The 17,355-nt window shown below is 39.1% G+C and overlaps 1 protein-coding gene across 1 annotated transcript in view; it reads left to right on the top strand.

Annotated features, from left to right (window-relative positions):
• Positions 1–5,060: 5,060 nt before the first annotated feature.
• Positions 5,061–17,355, top strand: part of LOC117292867 (guanylate cyclase 32E-like) — a 106,975-nt gene continuing 94,680 nt past the window's right edge. Inside the window, exon 1 of the mRNA XM_033775037.1 lies at positions 5,061–5,447. Within this exon, the coding sequence (XP_033630928.1) occupies positions 5,061–5,447 (387 nt within the window). The remainder of the gene's footprint in view (positions 5,448–17,355) is intronic.

Below are 17,355 nucleotides of genomic sequence, written 5' to 3'. Positions count from 1 at the left end.
CTTTAGAGCTAACACGTAAATCTGGCGTGTGCCCTGTAAGTGGAGAATGGTGATCGCAAGCGCAGAATTGTGCGGTGAGCAGAGCCATGAAATTAGGCCCGGCTTTCTCACATTTAAAATTGTCCCTTTTAAAAATACAAGTACAATTACACTTGAGGGACAAAAAAGCTACCTTAATTAGATAGGAGTTGAAGGCGTATCGAGTGAGATAAACAATTTTCATTGCATAAACAAACTTCGCCATCTTAATAATATCACTCCTTTTCCAAATCCTTACTTGGAAACGCAGTGCGTCATTTTCCTGACAGTTCAATCTGATCATTAGCGGGGCAAAATGACCCAGCGGTGCGTGAAATTGAACGTGTCCAACACGCGGAATATTTCCGTCACATTGTATCAAAAGGCAGAGTCCTCACATTAACACGGCCCATTCGTACACTGAACCCTTCTATAATAACAAACAAACACAAGGTTGTCTTTCTTGTGGCTATGACGAGCTTGGAGTGCTAAACTGTAAATGAGTCCGAGTTTTGGCGCCTTGTAACCCATATTATGCGAGTCTGTTGATGAGAATCGGTTTTGGAATTAGAGTCCAGAATAATGATGTTACTATACACGGCCACAGTGTAATTACATCTCCCGTGATAGGGAGTGTAGCGCAAGCACGGGTCAAGACAGTTACCAATTTCAAATAAGACACGACGGGATGCACTAGGGCGTGATGTGTCCTTTTGAATTTATACATGTCATTGTCTTTCAATGTATTATGTATTTGTGTCAACCAGCAGTGTTTAAAGACACTGGACACCTTTGGTAATTGTCGAAGTCCAGTATTCTACGTGGTATATCCCAAAATATGCATAAAATAACAAATACAGAGCTGTTGAATTTGGTAAAACATTGTGAGAAACGGCTCCCTCTGAAATGGAGTAGTTTTCGAGAAAGAATTAATTTTCCACGAATTTGATTTCAAGACCTCAGATTTAGAATTTGAGGTCGCGAAATCAAGCATAAACGCACACAACTTCGTGTGATGGCAAGGGTATTTTTTCTTTCATTATTATCTCGCAACTTCGATGACCGATTGAGCTCGAATTTTAACAGGTTGTTATTTGATGCATATGTTTTAGATACACCAAGTGAGAAGACTGGTCTATGACAATTACCAATAGTGTCCAGTGTCTTTAAGTATCTCGATTTAGTACGAGTTACTGGTATTAACTTGTAAATGTTTAATATCAACTAGGACTAGTCCTATAGTTAGGGCCAGTCCTATCTCTTTGTGAAATCGACCGCAGTGCCTCTAAATGATGAATCTGTATACATGTTAAATTCAATTCTGTGTTCAATGCCTGTCGCCATTTGATGTGAATTGGAGCACAGATACTCTATAAATTCAGCAGGAAAAGAACTTTGTTCATATCCAACAGTTGGATATGCGATTATCTGTAATAAAAACTGAAGCTTGAGAAAGTCACTTATTACTGATTTATGCGTCTTTGTCTTAAATGTATTATCGTCCTTGTTCCCTTTCTTAGATCAAGCCGCAGACAGCCTTTAACCGAAGCAGAAACAGTTTCATGGCTTTTACTTAAATGCAACAATCCCTGATACTTCAACCTTAATCTAAATTGATGACTTCACCACTGGTTTTTGCACGTGTTAGAATCTTATAAGTTAAAAGTGTGCGAGCCTCTTAAATGTCACCAAGCAATTGCGACTTTAAATACACTGGACACTACTGGTAATTTTTCGAAATATTTGCTAGCATTAAAACTAACTTGGTAACAAGCAACGGAGAGCTGTTGATAGTAATACATTGTGACTAACGGCTCTCTCTGAAGTAATGTAGTTTTTGAGAAAGAAGCTGAGGTCTCAAAATCAAGCAGCTTAAAGCACGATCTTGTGCGACAAGAGTGTTTTTTCTTCCATTATTCTGTCGCAACTTCGACGACCGATCGAGTTCAACTTTTCACAGGTTTGTTATTTTGTGCATATGTTGAGATACACCAAGTTGAGCTTTCTCACCATAATATGTAGAGTCGACGTCTATGGCTAAAGTAATCTTCTTTTTAATGGTGAGATAAATTAGCAAAGTAAGTCACGATTCAACAAGATGAGACAAATTAGCGATATATTTTAAAGGCACTGGACACAATTGGTAATCGTTTCCATGAACATTTACCTTGTAACAAGCAACGGAGAGCTGCCGGTAGTAATGAACATTGTTAAAAGGCTCCCAAATACTGGCTCCCCAAACTACACGTTCAATAATGGCTCCCGAACTACACGTTAAATAATGGCTGCACTAACATCAAGTTCAAAAATGGTTGTGCCAACTACACGTTCAAAAATAGCTGCACCAACTACTCGTTCAAAAATGATTGTACCAACTACACTTTCAAAAATGGCTGCACCGACTTCACTTGCAGAATCTTTGGCGCCATTTTTGAACGTGTAGTTGGTGCAATTCATTTTTATTTGACCGTGAGCACGTATGTCAAATATTTACCTGAACTGACTCTAAAATGTAATTGGTTGACGGTTCAAATTTGATCATGATTTGCTCCAGTGGCAAGCATCATGGTCAATCGTGGATGGATATATCAACATGTATTTATAGATTTCAACTTCACAGAAGCGTGCTTAATGCGGAAATCCAAGTCATGAGCCGACTTTTATTTTCAATATATTCTGGACTCACAACAATATACGGCAAGAATTCATTTCTACGACTCACGCCATTCAAATGACCTCAAACGAGGCATAGAATACACACGATTAGGACTACCCTCCTGCACTCTGCGACGATTGCTTTATCCTAGAATGAGCACGGGCCCCGCCCTTTTTCCACCGTCTCTATTTAGAACTGTCGTCTGCAAATGTGAATGACGCTAAATGAAACCGAGGGGTGAACGGTAAGCCGGCTCTGCGTGCAGGCTGTGCGCGCGGTTGGAGCTGCTCCAGATATTCAAGAAGCATAGGGTTTATAAATTGACTCGACAAATATCCGACTATGGTCATGCTATGGTTTTAGATGAAAGATGGAGGTGGGGAAGAGAGGGTATCTCCCTGAGAGGTATAAAAATGGCACACACGAGTGAATTAAATTGCCTGCCTGTAAAGTATTTAAAGCCACTGGACACCTTGGGTAATTTGTCGAAGACCAGTATTCTCACTTGGTGTGTCCCAACATAAAAATGTATACAAAACACATCTTTGAAAGGTTTGCTCAATAATTGGTCATCGAAATTGCAAAAGATTAACGAAAGAAAAAACACCCTTGTCGCATGTTTTGGTGTGCTTTCAGGTGCTAGTAAAATGTTTCAAACCTGTAGTCTTTTAATATTTGAGTGATAAATTACCTCTTTCTCAAAAACTACGTTACTTCTGAGGGAGTGGTTTCTCACAGTGTTTTATAATTTCAACGGCTCTCCGTTACTTGTTGTCAAGTAAAGTATTTTGAGGAATTATCAACAGTGTTCCGTAACTTTAAGATTGCGATTGTAGTGAATGAATTTGCACTACAAAGGAAAGCAATGCGAAAACACTTAGTGTTTTGCATATTTTCCTCCAACACTTCGTTATAGTTTCGAATAAAAATATGTTATCTGTAGTATTAAAACTTTATTAATGTACACAATTGATCTGCCCACACAACCAGTGCAATTGAATGGTTTTCAGTTTCTGTCAATTGTAACCGGCATCTATGATATAAAAGCTGAGCCATTAGTATTAAACACTCTTTTTGTTTAACAGTTAATGTTAAGCTCCATGGGTCGTTTATGTTAATTATGTCAGTTTTTTTTTTATATATTTTGATTTGCTTGGATAATTTTAACTGTGTTGTTTTGTTTCTGGATGAGAGACCCTTTAATATAATGAGGTTACCCGTAAATTTAGCAAAACTATTAAAATAGTAAAATAAAACCTTGTTGGACATTTTCAATTGTGTTTAATAATTTGTTTCTTTATGAAGCCCCTTTTTCATATTTTTTAGAATGAGTTTCCCCGATTGTTGACATTTTGTTTAAAATTATATATTTCTATAATTATGATAATTTTTAGCTTTTTGTTTTTCTGTAAATGGATATGGTTTTTTGTGCTTGTTTATACCGCTGACGAAGGTATATAGAAAACAAATTGTAACTTGGCAAAAAAATCCAGCAATCCATTCGCAAACCACCAGTGTCCAATGTAGCTGCTGCACATTTAACGATAACCATCTCCCCTGCGCGTGGTATGAATTACCCCCCTTTGGAACAATCAGTAAGCTCCAAGCCAGCTAGTCACCGACACGATCCTCATGCGCAATAATAGCAATAAATTTCCCAGGGACTCCCCGTTTTTGGTTTTGGACTAGTCCACACCTCACCGCACCAGAGCAGCAGACGAGAAATGTGGGCAAGTAAAAAGCGCCACCTGTGCTCAAACCCGTGCGCTATGCGTATTGTTTAGTGCAATATGTACTGTACATGGTCACCAACATTTGTATATTACTAGAGATTGACTGGCCACTTGCTTCAGATGCAAGCTCATGAGCCACCAATCAATCGGTTCATTGTTGAGCCGTCTGTACGTGTGTGCGGTGTTTCTTTTAGCCGATATATGAACAGAGTAGATCTAACCTTCTAAAACCAACTTATCAACACTACGTATTTATCTCCTTGACAGATACTTTTGGAAGAAGGAAGAGGATGGTATGTGTTGAATGGACAGATACAGTGATCGATGGATGAGTTTTCTTTCAAACTGTCGTTTCTACGGATGTAAAACCTTGGTTTTTTGTGCACGTACTATCTATCATGTGGATTTTGTTCAGCAGTGCTTGTGGTTGAAACCCCCAACTTAGCAGTAATGAAGCGAGACAGAATTGGTCTTATCGATGAGAAGTGTTGCCCGTAAGTGGACATTTTAATCAGAGTGATTTCGTCAGCCTTACTGTAAGGATTCCGAACACAGTACCAGCTACCCGGTGGGCCATGGGGTGGTGGGGTGGAGCGATGACCGGGGCCTGTTGCTGCTGCTGCATGGTCTCTTTCGTTGTACTATTGACCGTGATGCCCTCTGCCGGGGGACTGGACGCCCCTGCAGAGAGTAACGCCACTACGGCGACCGGGGTTGATGTACCCCCGGTATTACAAGATATACGAATTGGATTACTAACCACCGCTAAACCGGAGGGGGACGCGGTGTCCCGGTCGGGTCTAGTGGTGAGTGGGGCCGTACTCCTGGCCATCCACACCGTCAACGATCGGAAAGACTTACTGCCAAACCATCGCCTCGTTCTGTCTGATCACTACAACACCGGCGGGAACGAACTCGGAAGTATCCGGCTGCTCACGAACCAGTGGGCAGAGGGGGTGGTGGCGTTCTTTGGACCGGACCAAACATGCTCAACAGAAGCTCGTATCGCCACCGCGTGGAACCTACCCATGATCTCATATGTGAGTGTTATTTACTCCTTTCTGTTTCACTCATGAAAGTTATTATTCCCAAATGTATGCAGTGTAGTTACATGATGCCGCTTTTGTTCAGTGAGTTTCGTAAAATAAAAAAAGGCGCGCGGCTGAAGTACCGCCGAGTCTTTCCACATTATTAGTTTCTCCTGCGTACGGCCGCGGGAACAGGTTTTGTTGAGTTGACCTAGATTGAATTGGCATCCTCACAAACATCCAAGACCATTAAAGGGGTTGGTGGCAACAGTCTGAATTCTAAGTTTTTCTCACGTTAGTAAAATTTTGGGCCTAGATAAAATCGATGGGGAAAAATATGAAACAAGTTCCTAGTTAACTGGCAGGGGGCGGGGTTGCATATGTACTTAAATTGCGAGTCCGATCTACATGTATATATAATAAATAGGGTAGATGGCCTTAGCTTTCGATCCAAACCGGACCTACTTCAGAGGCATACAAAAAGTACAAACAAAAACATATCCATTTATAGAAAAAAATGTGTTATGTTTTTTTGGACCATCGCAGCCAAAGGCTGAGATGCAGTCAAATTACAAAGAGGAGATACTATATCCGAGGGGTTTGGACTTCGGGGTGTTTTCAAAATTATTTTGTCATCAAGTTACTTGTTTGTAGATTATAACAAAGTCAAGCTCGGTACTCCTAAAACATGAGTACTTCCCGAGTACCTCTTTGGTTGTACTCGTATACTCGACTTGCAAAATAAACGTACTCGAAACCAAAATTTGATATTCGAACGAGAAACAAAATAACTGGAAAAAACACTCAAACTTCAATTTGAAAGTAATGTAGGCCTAAGTGCAATAATGCAAAAAAGATTGTTTAAACAGTTTAAAATTTAAGTTGTCTAAGATGTACTCATATGCAAGCCCACACTGTCATAAAAATGAAAGTGTCTTAAAATTTCTGTATGACCTATTTGTTGTGCGGTTCTTTTTTTAATTAAGCGTTCGTACTTGGTACTTGGTACTCGGCTGTCGGGATCTGATTAGAGTACTCGGTACTCACACCTCTACACGCGTACTTTGTTCTTAGTAGTATTTGACTCTTGACTACAACTCTGACTAAATTGTGTATCACATTTGATAAATCATAATTTTTACTGTCAATTACATGACTAAATAACTTGAAACATTTTCACCATTAAAACTTGTAAGTCAATGCTACTTTGCATAGGTGGTACAAAAGTCTATGGATGCGTAATATTAGCTTCGCTGGGTATGTTCGAATAGCTTTGACGTCATTCCAGGGGCTCACCCGGGTCATCCCCAAGTCCCCTGCTTGTGGAATGGGTCACTTGGGGCTGGCCCCAGGTGCATGACGTCATCACGAGAGGGTGGGTGATCGTTCGATTAGCTCTTGTCATGGGCTCACCCGAGTGAGCACCGCGTGGCCGACACAGGAAAGCTAATCGAACGCACCCTATAATTACCCGAAGGGCAGGCGTGATAGTTAAGTTAGATGTTCCACTGTCATCACCCTTCAGATCTTACCTGTAATCTACAATAAAGGTGTCCGTCCAAAAACTTATCAGCAGTACTCGACTCAAAATCGAACCCACCGTATCATCCGCGTCCATACTCACTGTATTGTTCTCGTTCTTCGGATCGGACGTAACGCCGTTGGTCCCGTGTTTTGTGTTACTCACATAAAAGAACAACGTGCATTTACCAAAAGAAGGGATTTGCCCCGGTGTTTAGGGTTTGATTGACAGCACATTGCGTCACATCACCTTGTAAATTATTACATGGTGCTATGTGTGAAAACATGGATAAGTCTCTTATATTCATGGTGCTATTTGTGTAAACATGGATAAGTCTCTTATATTCAAACGTAGTCCCACATCTCTTGCTGTAGCGAGATTTGAATAGCGAGCGTTGCAGCGCCTTCAGCGTCACTAAGTGACGGATATCTAGAAGAAGCCACTAGTCTACTTATTCCTAAAACCCGATCGTATTTTAATAAGTTTTTATATAATCTGAGGTCTCCTCCAATGTTACAAGTAAAGGGATCGCATAAAAGCTTCTGAAAACCTCTTGGAAGCCATTTAAACAAAATACACAATAAATCAATTAGGAGACGCGTTGTTTAATATATTATTTAAACCATAAACCTAAGGAAGTGTAGATGTGACGAATAATCAGGAAATGGAAATAGAATATTTGAGATATTAAGCTGGAAAAAAAGTGGATACAGGTTTTAATCGTCACCCTGTCAAGAAAAATTAATTCAGAGACGTTGTTTTATTTTCATTAACTGAGATCAAGGTCTCTAAAGTACAGTGTAATGCCACATTTGTGAAAACGTTCAGGGAGTCCATACTTATGGCCATTTTAGCCTCGACGATCACCTTTCTTTCTCATCCAAACTATAAATTACTCAGGGGAAGTTATGACGACTATGGAATTTTAGTGGTCGTCTGCCGTTATTTGTTACGAACTTATTGCTTTGAAATTCATCTGGAGATTTGTTTTTCCGACAATCTGCGTCAGTATAAAATATAGGTATTTTCATGGAGGTTATATTTCTGCCGTGGTATTTCACAGTTGCTATTTTCCGTCTTGATGACATGACAGTAAAGTTTGTTTGATTTTGGGTACTGGACATTCACACGTGTTTGTACAGCAATTATCGATGTTGCTTTTTCGATTTATATAGCGGACATTCAAAAAGATTTGTAAACAGAAATTATACCTTGTCCGTGGATATTTGATATTGATTATTCCCATAGGTTTGTACAGTGCATGTCTACCTTGCCCATCGATATTGGATATTGGACATTCCCATAGTTTTGTACAGCGAATGTCAATATTGCTTTTTTTATATTGGATATTGGACATTCCAATAGGTTTGTAGAGTGAATGTCTACCCTGTACATCAATAAAGCATATTGAACATTCCCGTAGGTTTGTACATCAAATATCGCTGTTGCTTTTTAGATATCGGATAATGGACATTCCCATTGCCTGCTATTTTCATTACTCTTTACCCAAAATACATGTAGTCAATATTCACAGCACAGGGCTTAGAACCGGTACTCGACCTGAGTATATCCCTTATACGTGAGTGGTGTGCTCAAAATCTTCATCTATTAATAGTATACGTGCAAACTAACAAAACAGCATTTGCGATTCTTTTGTAGATCAAGTTGTTCGCCATTGTACATGTATCCCTTTTCACTTTGAATGAAATGTAATTTGCCTTTAGATGTTTCAACCTGATTAGTCGTGAAATGTTTGAGGAAAAGTGAATGGAAATCACAGATCATCGTTCCAGGAGAATCACGTATCTGCTGTACAAGCTAACATGATAACATGATTGTCGTATGATTGAGACGATTTTTTTACCCATTTTTAAATAACTGCAGTACCTCAGCCAGTACTTTTTTTATACCAACAACTTCTTCAAGGCAGTGAACACTATTGGTAATTAATAAAAATAATTATTAGCATAAAACCTTACTTGGTAAAGAGTAATGTGGAGAGGTTGATAGTATAAAACATTGTGAGAAACAGCTCCCTCTACAATGACGTAGTTTTCGAGACAGAAGCAATTTTCCACGAATTTGATTTCGAGACTTCAGATTTAGAATTTGAGGTTACGAAATCAAGCATCTGAAAGCACAGAACTTCATGTTACAAGGGTGTTTTTTCTTTCATTATTATCTTGCAACTTCGATGACCGATTGAGCTCAAATTTTTCACAGATTGGTTATTTCATGCATATGATGAGATACAGTGGAAGTGTCGTGGCCGAGCGGTTAAGAGCACCGAATTCAAACTCTGGTGTTTCTGAGCAGCAGAGTGTGGGTTCGAATCCCCAGCCGTGACACTGTGTCCTTGAGCAAGACACTCAACCATTGCTTCCTCCTCCGGATGGGACGTAAAGCCGTTGGTGCCATGTGTTGTGTAACGCATGTAAAAGAACCCAGTGCACTTATCGAAAAGAGAAGGGGTTCACCCCGGTGTTCCTGGTTGTGGCTGCTTAATGCGCCGTAGCACCTTGTAAACCCTTATAAGGTGCTAAATAATTCAGAATTCAGAATCTCAGAATTCATCACTGCAATAACCTATCTTTCTAAAAGTTTGTATATACTCAGCGCCTTTAGTACCTTGTTTGGTAGATACGTGCGCTATATAAGACTTCTATATTATTACAGCAAGTGAGAAGACTGGTATTTGACAATTACCAATAGTTTCCACTGTCTTTAAACTATGTAAGTCTAATGTAAATCTGTCGACGTTTTTTTTTTTTTTTTGATCGCACAAAAAGTACCCATACCCTAGGGGACAGATACTTCATTAGACGGGCTGTAATTAACAAAGTACCGTTCCTTAGAAATGTATGGACATGATCGATGAGAAGTTTCATTGCAACGAGCTAGTTGTCAACAGAAGAGGACAAACGTTCACCGTCGTCTTTAATTACCATCGTTTATCAACGGCAAACTCTGTGTAGGGGTTTTGGTTAAAGGCACTGGACACTATTGGTAATTACTGGAAATAGTTGTTAGCGTAGAAACTCACTTGGCAACAAACGAGCATTGGAGAGCTGTTGATAGTAAAACATTGTGAGAAACCGCTCCCTCTGAATTTCAAGTAACGTACAGTTTCCATTTAACGTATATAGTAGAGGTAATTTCCTACTAAATATACACGACTTCAGGCTTGAAGTATTTTAAATACTTTTTTTAAAATATATTTTGTAGACATCTGAAAATACACCAGTTTGTGCAAAAAGGTTTTTTCTTCCATTATTATCTCGCAACTTTGATGGCCAATCGAGTCAAAATTTCCACAGATTTGATATTTTATGCATTATGTTGGGATACACCAAGTGAGAATACTGGTCTTTGATACCAAATGTGTGAAGTGCCTTGAAAAGGCCGACTGAAACCATTCGAGCTATGACAAAAGAATGCCTAATAATTGCACGAGGTTGCGCTTATGCATAATTCTCACGAGCGCTCTTAAACAAATAACGTCAAACAAAAGAAGGAAATAAAAAGTATATATGGAACAATGGATCTCCACTTCTGTTCATAAAAATAGGTCATGTGAATTTCATTTGTATTGTTCCAGCGATACACTTTCTAGTTAAAACAAATGGAATGGCAAGATACTGAGTGAAGCGTGACCGACTTGCCCCAAGTACCGAATTTGTTAGGTACATTCTAGGGGACGCAGAAATAAGAAGGGGTGACATCTCACCTGGAAATATTTTTGGAAGGGTACCTAATTTGCATAGTTTCAAAATGCCCGCTGACCGACAAGCCCAAAGAAAAACATTTGGCAGGTGCTTTCTATGGGCCACCTGACACCAATTTTAGAAGGAGTGACACCTGACATTCTTTTTGGAAGGGTACCTTATTTCACAATTTCAAAATGGCCGCTAAATCCTATATTGAAGCACTTATTTTGACTTTAGGAAGAGGTCCCTGTTATATGATTACATTAAGTATTATTGACGAGAGTTATTTTATACAAATCACCCCACAACATTTTGTCACCTACACCACTAACCTTCGTACGCAATGATTACCATATTGGTCAGCTTACGCTTTTATTATTAATATTAAAAACACCAGAAGGACGTGTGGAAACTGTACCTTGGATTAAAGAAAAAACAGGGTTAAATCTCAGCTAAGAATGACCGTAAGGTTATAAAAGACCCTGGACACTTTTGGTACTTACTCCTAATCTTAGAACAGAAGCTTAATTGAGAGCAAAGAAGAGCTATTGATAGTGTAAAACATTGTGAGAAACTACTCCCTCTGAAGTAACGTGATTTTTGTGTGAAAGAGGTATATTCTCAATAATAAAATATTAAAAGACTTCTTTAAAGGCATCATTAAGCACACAGAAATAATTTGGGCAACAAGGGTGTTTTTCGTTCATATTGTCTTGCAACTTGGACGGCCAACTGAGTCAAAATGTTCACCACAGATTTGTGGTTTATGCATGCAAATTATGTTGAGATACACCAAGTGAGAATACTGGCCTTTGACAATTACCAAAGCTGTCAAGTGCTTTAATGTAGCGCGCGATGCATTGGGATTGTAGTAGCGGGCGATTGGACGGTTCAGCCCCTTATCTACTCACGGGAAATCAGCCCTGTCTGGTTGATCATGCTTCGTTTATAATGGGGCCGCGAGGTGCACTCTCGACGGGTGTGATGATGGTTAACATGGGAAATGACGGGTTGTGGCTGAATTATCACCAATTTGGGCGAATTAAATTTCGGACTTTGACTCTCCTTTACCCGGATTGTTGACGATGTTTGTCCCGTGTTTTGTGCCAACAACCCGTCGCTTAGAGAAGATTTCAAACGACTTTTTCAAGAGGCCTATACGCTCTAATAAAGCAAAGTTTACAATATTGTTAACACTGTGTGAACCTAGTATCGCCATGTTCAGCACAAAAAAAGACCTCAGTCAAAACCGCATAATAATTTGAGGGTGTTTGTTTCAGTTCACTCCCACGGCTTTCGTGTGGGGTTTTTTCGAAGTCGAAGGTTGACAATTGGATAAAAAATAAAATAAATTATTGTTTCGCTTCGTTTCATTTCCACGGCTTTCCTAGTTTTTGTACAGACTAGAACTTAAGTCGAAGGTTGATAACAAGTGTGATCTAATACTAAAAACGACTTTGTCAAGAGGCCAAATATGTTGTAACAACACTGTGTCCCCATGTTCAGCCAAAAAAAACACACCAACAAAGCATATTCGAGGGTGTTTTTCCATTCACTCCCACGGCTTACGCGTGTGTTTTTTGTTACAGATTTGATCTTAAGTCGAAGGTTGACAAAATATGGGTTGTTTCGTTTCATCGGATTGAATTTTGCTGCTCTTTTGCTCGAGCACGCTCTCATTTCATCCGGAAATTTCTCGGCACCTTCTTAAGTTTCGAGCCCTGGGCAAAAGCTCTCCCAATTCTATACGTTGAATCTCTACAGTTTCTGTGTCCTCTGTAATACCCAACGGGTCGCATTTGCCCCCCCCCCCAACACGTCTTCTTCTGCCCCCTTTTCTCCCCCTGCAAAGATGTGAGGATGTCAATGGAGGTTATCTATGTAGCCATCGGGTATATGCAAACAGGCGAACACTACTACGCCAATGGGGACCAGCGCTCTGAATACGTTTTCAATAATTCCAAATTTTTGTTACAGCGGCGCGGGGGACCTGTGTGTTTACCGCCCGAGCGTCCGCATACGCAGTTATTTTGTTCGTTCCAACAACATTATTGACAAGCTCTGATGCTATTAAATTAGGTTTGCCCTATTTTTGTCTCCTATGTAATTTGTTTCTGATATCTGCAGTAACTATCGCACAGTCGAAGCCTGGTGGTTTAACTAACGCATGTTGACTTCCTGCCTATCTTTCTCTCTCTCTGTAATTTGTTCCTTTCACTCACATATCTGAGAAACTCAAAATCAGAAACAAAAACACGTCTTATGCGTTCGATACAAAAACTTGTGAACTGTAAACAATCCCCGTTGGCGAACCGTAGAGGAAGTCTGTTCCTAAACTTAAAAATAAACTGAATGTTTATTTGTTGTTTTTATCTTGTATTTACAATCGTGGAAGGTACGACGTTAGAATAAGCTATACTCTGATAAAATAGCTTTTACTTATGTATTTTATTTAATTTAAATTCTTCGGACGATACATTAATCACTGTAACAAGCAGAGGCCGTCCAGGGAAAGGCAAACGTACGAAAAAGAAAAAATTTGCCTTCCTAGACCCTCCCAAAGAGTAAAGAATCCAATGTTTCCAGCCGTTTAGACTTGGCCGAAAGTGTTCTCTTGAATGAAAATCGCAAAGTCTTTGCTGAAGTTAATTTTTAAATGAGTTCATTAAGGAATTTAAGTTCACATGAGTTTAAAGGCAGTTGACACTATTGGTAATTACTCAAAATAATTATTAGCATAAAAATTTACTTGGTAATGAGTAATGGGGAGAGGTTGATGGTATAAAACATTGTGAGAAACGGCTCCCTCTGAAGTGACATAGTTTTCGAGAAAGAAGTACTTTCCGCGAATTTGATTTCGAGACCTCAAGTTTAGAATTTGAGGTCTTGAAATCAACCATCTAAAAGCACACAACTTCGCGTGACAAGGATGTTTTTTCTTTCATTATTATCTCGCAACTTCGACGGCCGATTGAGCTAAAATTTTCACAGGTTTGTTACTCAATCAATGATGTCCATGAGATCGTTCCGCAAGTTAGAGAAATAAGTGTTGAATTTTTCAAGTTCGTCTCCACCGAACCACACTTCCATAAAACACGGAAATTTGAAGTCAAAATAATCGATAAACTCAATGAATACAGATAATGGTATTTATAACAAAGCGACACGGCCTCGAGAATGTCCTTTGGACATCCATGTCCGAAATAAATATGAAGAAATGCTCATTCATTTCAAGCTCTCGACCCTCGCTCATTGTTGAAGGATACGAACTCATTGCTTTTCATTAGTTAATGGAAGTTGAGCGTCTACCGGTGATAGCAATAAAAACAAAAACATTATAAAACTAGACATTAGGTGTTTGTGAACAAACACAAAGCTGTTCCGTGTTCTTTTGCTTGGATTATGAGCTAAAATTACCAAGGAGTCTATCATTGAAAAAAAGAAGAAAATGCTGAATGAGTTATGGTGCCACTTCCGGTTGACCCGGAAGTAGAGGTCGACATGGGGTCATGGTAACCTAAGGCTAATCTCCAATGCCCAAGGAGTCTCTAACTGAGAACAGTTTGAAAATCGATATTGCCACACTTTGGGTTGACCCGGAAGTAGAGGTCAACTTGTGGTCACGGTTTTTCAAAATTAATCTCCAATCCCCAAGGAGTCTTTAACTACAAACAGTCTAAAAAACGGCAGTTTACTTCTTGAGATATGGTGCTACAAAGATTTCCCAATTAAATATGCAAATATGGGTCACGTGGTTAATTAATTACGATTTTTTACATTTTTTGGGGTCGGTGGTTTGATGTTTGATCTAGTACGATTTGATTTCACAGAACTCTTAACCACCAAACTCTGCGCTTATGATCACCATTTTCCGCTGACTGTGTTTTTCAAACATCATCGTGTCATGCATGCACACATGTTATGTGGGCTAACAATTGAGAAAAAGAAAAGGCAACACTATCGATATAAAGATAAGAATCAAACTTAAATATTATTACAAAAGGAATTATTTTTTTAGTTTTGGGGATACAAAAAATATTGTTCCCGTGCGCAGATTCGAACTCGCATGAATCAGTGAAGTAAGCGCGACTGATGACCACTAGGCTATGAGGGCCAGTTTAAATGTATCTATATCAACAGAGGGGATTATGATCCGGCAAAATAATTCTCGTGTCATGATTTTGCGAACATTGTCACTAAAAATGAACTGCTTACGCCTTTAACTATTAGGTAGGGTTGAAATGTAGTATTAGATGCCTTTATGGGTTTTTGACGAGGACGTCGTCGTCGTCAAAAACCCCTATTCAATAACGCACGTTCGTCCACGGAGGACGCCACCTCGGAGTCTAAATTTGACATTTGTTCACTCATTTCTCAAAAACTACAACACCACAGCAAGTAATATTTTAAGGGAAGCTTTCAACTGTCATTATCTTCAAACTGTTTAAGTTTAGTGTAATTCTGTGGACACCATGGTATGTCGTCGTCGTCAAAAACCCCTATTTATATACGCACGTTCGTTAAACGAAAACCCTACAAAGCATATTAGTCCAGAACTCGGTTAGGAAACGAAGAAACAGACACTGCGCTGTGGTCCAGAACGTATGTAGAAAAACAAGAAAAAGAGACTTGAGTAGACTCCTCTCAAGAAGTCACAACTCATGATAGGTACATACTGAATTGCATTTACCATAGAGAATGTTTAACAATAACATGGAAGTGACTGCATCCAGTTATGTTCAAACGCCTAGACTCATCTCAAGAAGTCACAACTCGTCATAGGTACATACTGTATGGCATTTACCAAAGAGAATATTTCACAATAACATGAAAGTGACTGCATCAAGTTTACAAATTAAAAATTCAAATGAAGACCACGTGGTTAATTAATTAAGAATTTTAAAACTGTTTTGTTAGAGTAAAGCTTATGTTCTAAGCTTCAATTTGATATATGATTTAACTATTTATTTTATCCTCATACTTTAGGAGTAGGGGCCTGAACAAAAATGCTGTACAAACGCTATGGCGTTTTAGGCGGAAACAAAGAATAATAATAAAAATAACTAGACATTAGGTGTTTGTGAACAAACACAAAGCTGTTCCGTGTTCTTTTGCTTGGATTATGAGCTAAAATGACCAAGGAGTCTATCATTGAAAAAAAGAAGAAAATGCTGAATGAGTTATGGTGCCTCTTCCGGTTGACCCGGAAGTAGAGGTCGACATGGGGTCATGGTAACCTAAGGCTAATCTCCAATGCCCAAGGAGTCTCTAACTGAGAACAGTTTGAACATCGATATTGTTACACTTTAGGTTGACCCGGAAGTAGAGGTCAACTTGAGGTCACGGTTTTTCAAAATTAATCTCCAGTCCCCAAGGAGTCTTTAACTACAAACAGTCTAAAAAACGGCAGTTTACTTCTTGAGATATGGTGCTACAAAGGTTTCCCAATTAAATTTGCAAATATGGGTCACGTGGTTAATTAATTACGATTTTTTACATTTTTTGGGGTCGGTGGTTTGATGTTTGATCTAGTACGATTTGATTTCACAGAACTCTTAACCACCAAACTCTGCGCTTATGATCACCATTTTCCGCTTACTGTGTTTTTAAACAAAAACTTGGACCACTGGGTTAAGATATTATTTTAATCTTAATGAGGATGCTGACTTACCTCACATAATCTTCTCATGAACATACATGCAGTCTTACTGTAATAAAGTCAGGGGCGATGTAATTAAACTTATTAACCCATTAAACTTGACCTTAAGGATGAGAATAATATGCGACCTTCCGGGTAATCAGTATAAGTCATCAGGGCTTAATCGGTATCCAGGTATAATTATGATTCTATTAAGTGCTTACTTCCTCAATAATACATCTCCGCTCATCATCCACAGCACATCTGCAAATTTCACATGACGTCATTGACCGCCATCTTTGATGTGCGCGACTCACAGCCAATGATAGCCTTTTACGCGTGCACTTTTCATTAAAGATGGTAGCCAATGACTTCATGTGCAATCTATCTATTCATGATCAAACTGCATGTGAGATACACTAAAAAACATTTTCCTATTTGGAAGTGACATTTTCAGTAAACCTGGTGACTGCGTTAAAACGCCGACTAGCACAGCCAGCCGTACAATGGCTCTGCTTTCACAGTCCCCCTTTAAATTTTCGGTTGCCTTCACGATTAAATATATTTAATAGACCTATACTTAGTCTGAATAAGATAGCCGGCAACAATTTCACTCAGGACAAAAAGAGCGACAGAACTTGGCGTTGCGCTTTCATTTTAATCTAATTGACATTTCCAAAAGTGAGTTTACCCCTCCCTGTTCTAATTTTACAACAATAGTTTACTTAAACATTTATAGCTGAGCTCATGAGTTAGAAGAATTGCCTTCTCTATCTCTTTGCTACCTTCTCTCCCTCTGTTGAACATAATCTTCTTTAGTTGGATGTACCATCCTCGAATCGATTCAAATAAAATCCAAACCGTCAAACTGTCACTGTGCAGTATGCGCGCCAAATTTGAGACTCCAGGCGACGGTGCTCTATGTAATTTTGTACTCAAAGTGCTTCGGGCACTTATGGGGATCCAATACTTTCGGCTTTAGTGGATGAAGGGAACCACCACCGACGTATTTTAAAGGCACTAGACACCTTTGGTAATTGTCAAAGACCAGTA

The sequence above is a fragment of the Asterias rubens genome, chromosome 7 (assembly GCF_902459465.1).
Source record: "Asterias rubens chromosome 7, eAstRub1.3, whole genome shotgun sequence".
Classification (NCBI taxonomy): domain Eukaryota; kingdom Metazoa; phylum Echinodermata; class Asteroidea; order Forcipulatida; family Asteriidae; genus Asterias; species Asterias rubens.
This window is presented reverse-complemented; position numbering and strand designations above follow the sequence as displayed.